The sequence below is a fragment of the Olea europaea genome, unplaced genomic scaffold (genome assembly GCF_002742605.1).
Source record: "Olea europaea var. sylvestris unplaced genomic scaffold, O_europaea_v1 scaffold2605, whole genome shotgun sequence".
Classification (NCBI taxonomy): domain Eukaryota; kingdom Viridiplantae; phylum Streptophyta; class Magnoliopsida; order Lamiales; family Oleaceae; genus Olea; species Olea europaea.
This window is the reverse complement of record NW_019244368.1, coordinates 1-2,863: the sequence shown is the minus strand read 5'-3', so window position 1 is coordinate 2,863 and position 2,863 is coordinate 1. Positions and strand designations below refer to the sequence as shown.

The following is a 2,863-nucleotide window of genomic DNA, read 5'->3' as shown; positions in this document are numbered from 1 at the left end:
AAATTGAACTGACAAATTTACAATAAATTGTGGATTGATCTCATAAACACCGATACTTAACTTGACATTGCACTAATAAACCAACAAATTTAATCATTTTTAAGACTCACCACTATCTCCCACCACATTTAGCTATCACCAAANCTTGACATTGCACTAATAAACCAACAAATTTAATCATTTTTAAGACTCACCACTATCTCCCACCACATTTAGCTATCACCAAATGCTTATGAGATCAGTTCCTATATATATAACAATTATCTTCTACCATCAATTAGATACAACTTTTCAAGTGCAAAAAAATTCATAATATAGAATTATAACCTTTTGATATGGTACAACTTATACCATCGATTATGAAATGGTGCGACAGAATGGTTGAAGAATTTGTGCTAAAAGTTGTGATAAAAGACACATTGAAATCTATAAATTAGATACATCTAATTCTATTTTCTTCACTCCAAATCAATTCTATATATTGATTTCTAATTATTTCTTTCTCCAAATTATGACATAATTATTTTTAAATTACTTTTGAATTTCATGGTCAATATTAGAGTATCAGTACCACAATTAAAAAATACATGGCGCGAAGCAAACAGTAAGCATTCAAATCTCTAATGTCCACATCCAAAAGTATTAACAACTACTGAAAAAATTTCAAATTTAACAAAGGGAGTAAAGCAATCGATCATGAGTCTCCTGTTCGTCTATAATTTTTCACACACCCAATTTCTATAAAGGTTGCATCTCTAAGTAGGTGTGATCAGTGCCATTAGCAGAGGATGGTGCTGAATCCCGACTGTCACCAGCAGCATTCATCTCTTGGACAGGAGGAGGATTGACTACTGTCATTGGCATGACAGCATCATCTGATAGGCGCCCCTTCATCTCGCGGTGCTCCTGGCACAAGGCACACCAGTGCATGCAGCAGTGCACCACGCAGGGATCACACGGCGAGTTCTGCAGGCATAAAGAAATGAAAACCGATGAATTAACCAGAATCGACAAAAACAACTCTTTTACATTCCTACTGCAAACTGAGATTTTTCTTCCTTTTCACTGAATTCGTTTCCCTTATTTTTCCTTAATACTTAAGCCAATCAGATAAGAAACGAATTCTAAGTTAAGGTGTATAAAAGAGTATACCAGATTAAGGAATCAAGGTTTTGAGATAATAAGATGGAGCATATGCCTGACAACAGACCAACTATTCAGAAACACTTCGTAAAGACTGTTAAGATTCCAATGCACATGACAAGACAGTTCCATTGAAGGGACTGTGAAAATAAACTAACAAAATAACTAAAAGGTTATTGCAGTTAACTAAAATTTAAAATCAGTTTCACTGGACGATAAATTGGGGGCTTCAGTACTCGACACTAATTATTGACATCATATATACAAAAGAAGGAATTGAGATCACCTTGAGATGATATTTCTTCTGCAGTGACTGCCTCATAAGACCAGTGTATATTCCACACATCCACCAACCAAACAACAGGCCCTCGTAGATGAGGAATGTTGTCCTTGGTTCAATAATACCATGTAGCACTGCTGTCGCTGCAACAACAGCAAGGCCACCCTCCACAAAAACAGCGTGACAAATGCATGGCCCAGTCCACGGGTTATCTTCTCTCAACTGTTCAACATTGCGTCCAAACAAGACGCATGGGCAAAAAAGCCCAGTCCAGCCTACAGTGGAGAATAAGATATTAAATTTTGGGATAGTCAAGCATCAAAATATATGTCAGATACTCGTACTAGCTGCAGAAATCAGAGAAGACAAAACAGGCTATTATAACTGAAACAGAGAAATATACAAATATGAACCAAATCGCTGCCCTAAAGTGTGTAATAGGGTAAACATAAAAAATATTCAATCGCGTATGTCTTCCAACATATCCTGCACATCTTAAAGTTAATGTGCTTATGTACCAATAAATGGTACCCATACCCTTTATGATAGTTAAATGAAACTCTTGATGCATGCGAACACATAAAATAAGGAATAGATTCTATTTTATCAAGTTTTAGAAGAACTGACTGTGGTTGGTTTAATAATAGTAAAACATAGTAAAATCAACATAACAAACATTTGCATCTATGCCAAAAATTAATTTAAATTCTCAATTTTATGAATGTACAAGACATATTCACATTATGGATAATCTAATCGAAAAACAGTAACAAAAAAACTTCCAACATCAGTTAACTAACGATGCAATAGATCAATTATCCACCTCATTATATGAAACATCTGATACTTCACTAGTTCTTAAGCGGAACAGAGACGGAACTCACAACTTTCTGTATCTTCAGCACATCCAAAGATCCCAGTAGTCCAAGGTTCATCTGCAGGAGCTTGATAACTTTCTGGTAAAGGCTGTCCACATTCATTGCACTTGTGGACATGCAACTGCAGAATGAAGCACACAACTAAAAAATAAATGAACAGATGCTAAATTTTGCCCGTGGTAAAATCTTAATATGCACAAATATATTTCAGAAGCCAATTCTGTCAATAAATCGGAATTAAAAAACGGAGAATCACAAAAAGTAAACTAGTCAAACTTGTGAGTGCTGATATTTGTGGTTTCAGCGAAAATTCTACCCAGCAAGCTCATCCAAACACTACTTGAAATATCGATCAGTTGGCATGTTCTAGACATCTAATAGTTCGGTAAAATCCTTATTTTTTTCTCGAACAACCAACTCAAAATTTTTATATTTTATTTCCATCTTACACCGTCCAACTGCTATTTAAGATTTGAAAAGGGCTTAGGCCAATAATTTCCCTCCACGGCCACTACATGTGTGCAGACAGAGAGACAAAGTATACTCAGGGCTTGTTACTTGT

The 2,863-nt window shown here is 35.4% G+C and overlaps 1 protein-coding gene across 1 annotated transcript; it reads right to left on the bottom strand.

The window, feature by feature from the left end:
- Positions 1–576: 576 nt before the first annotated feature.
- LOC111383021 (cell number regulator 6-like) lies at positions 577–2,464 on the bottom strand (the record flags this gene model as incomplete). The annotated part of the gene is made up of 3 exons (XM_023007075.1): positions 577–966; positions 1,430–1,698; positions 2,308–2,464. Coding segments are annotated over 3 exons (654 nt in total), but the record flags the coding sequence as incomplete, so codon positions are not given.
- Positions 2,465–2,863: the final 399 nt, after the last annotated feature.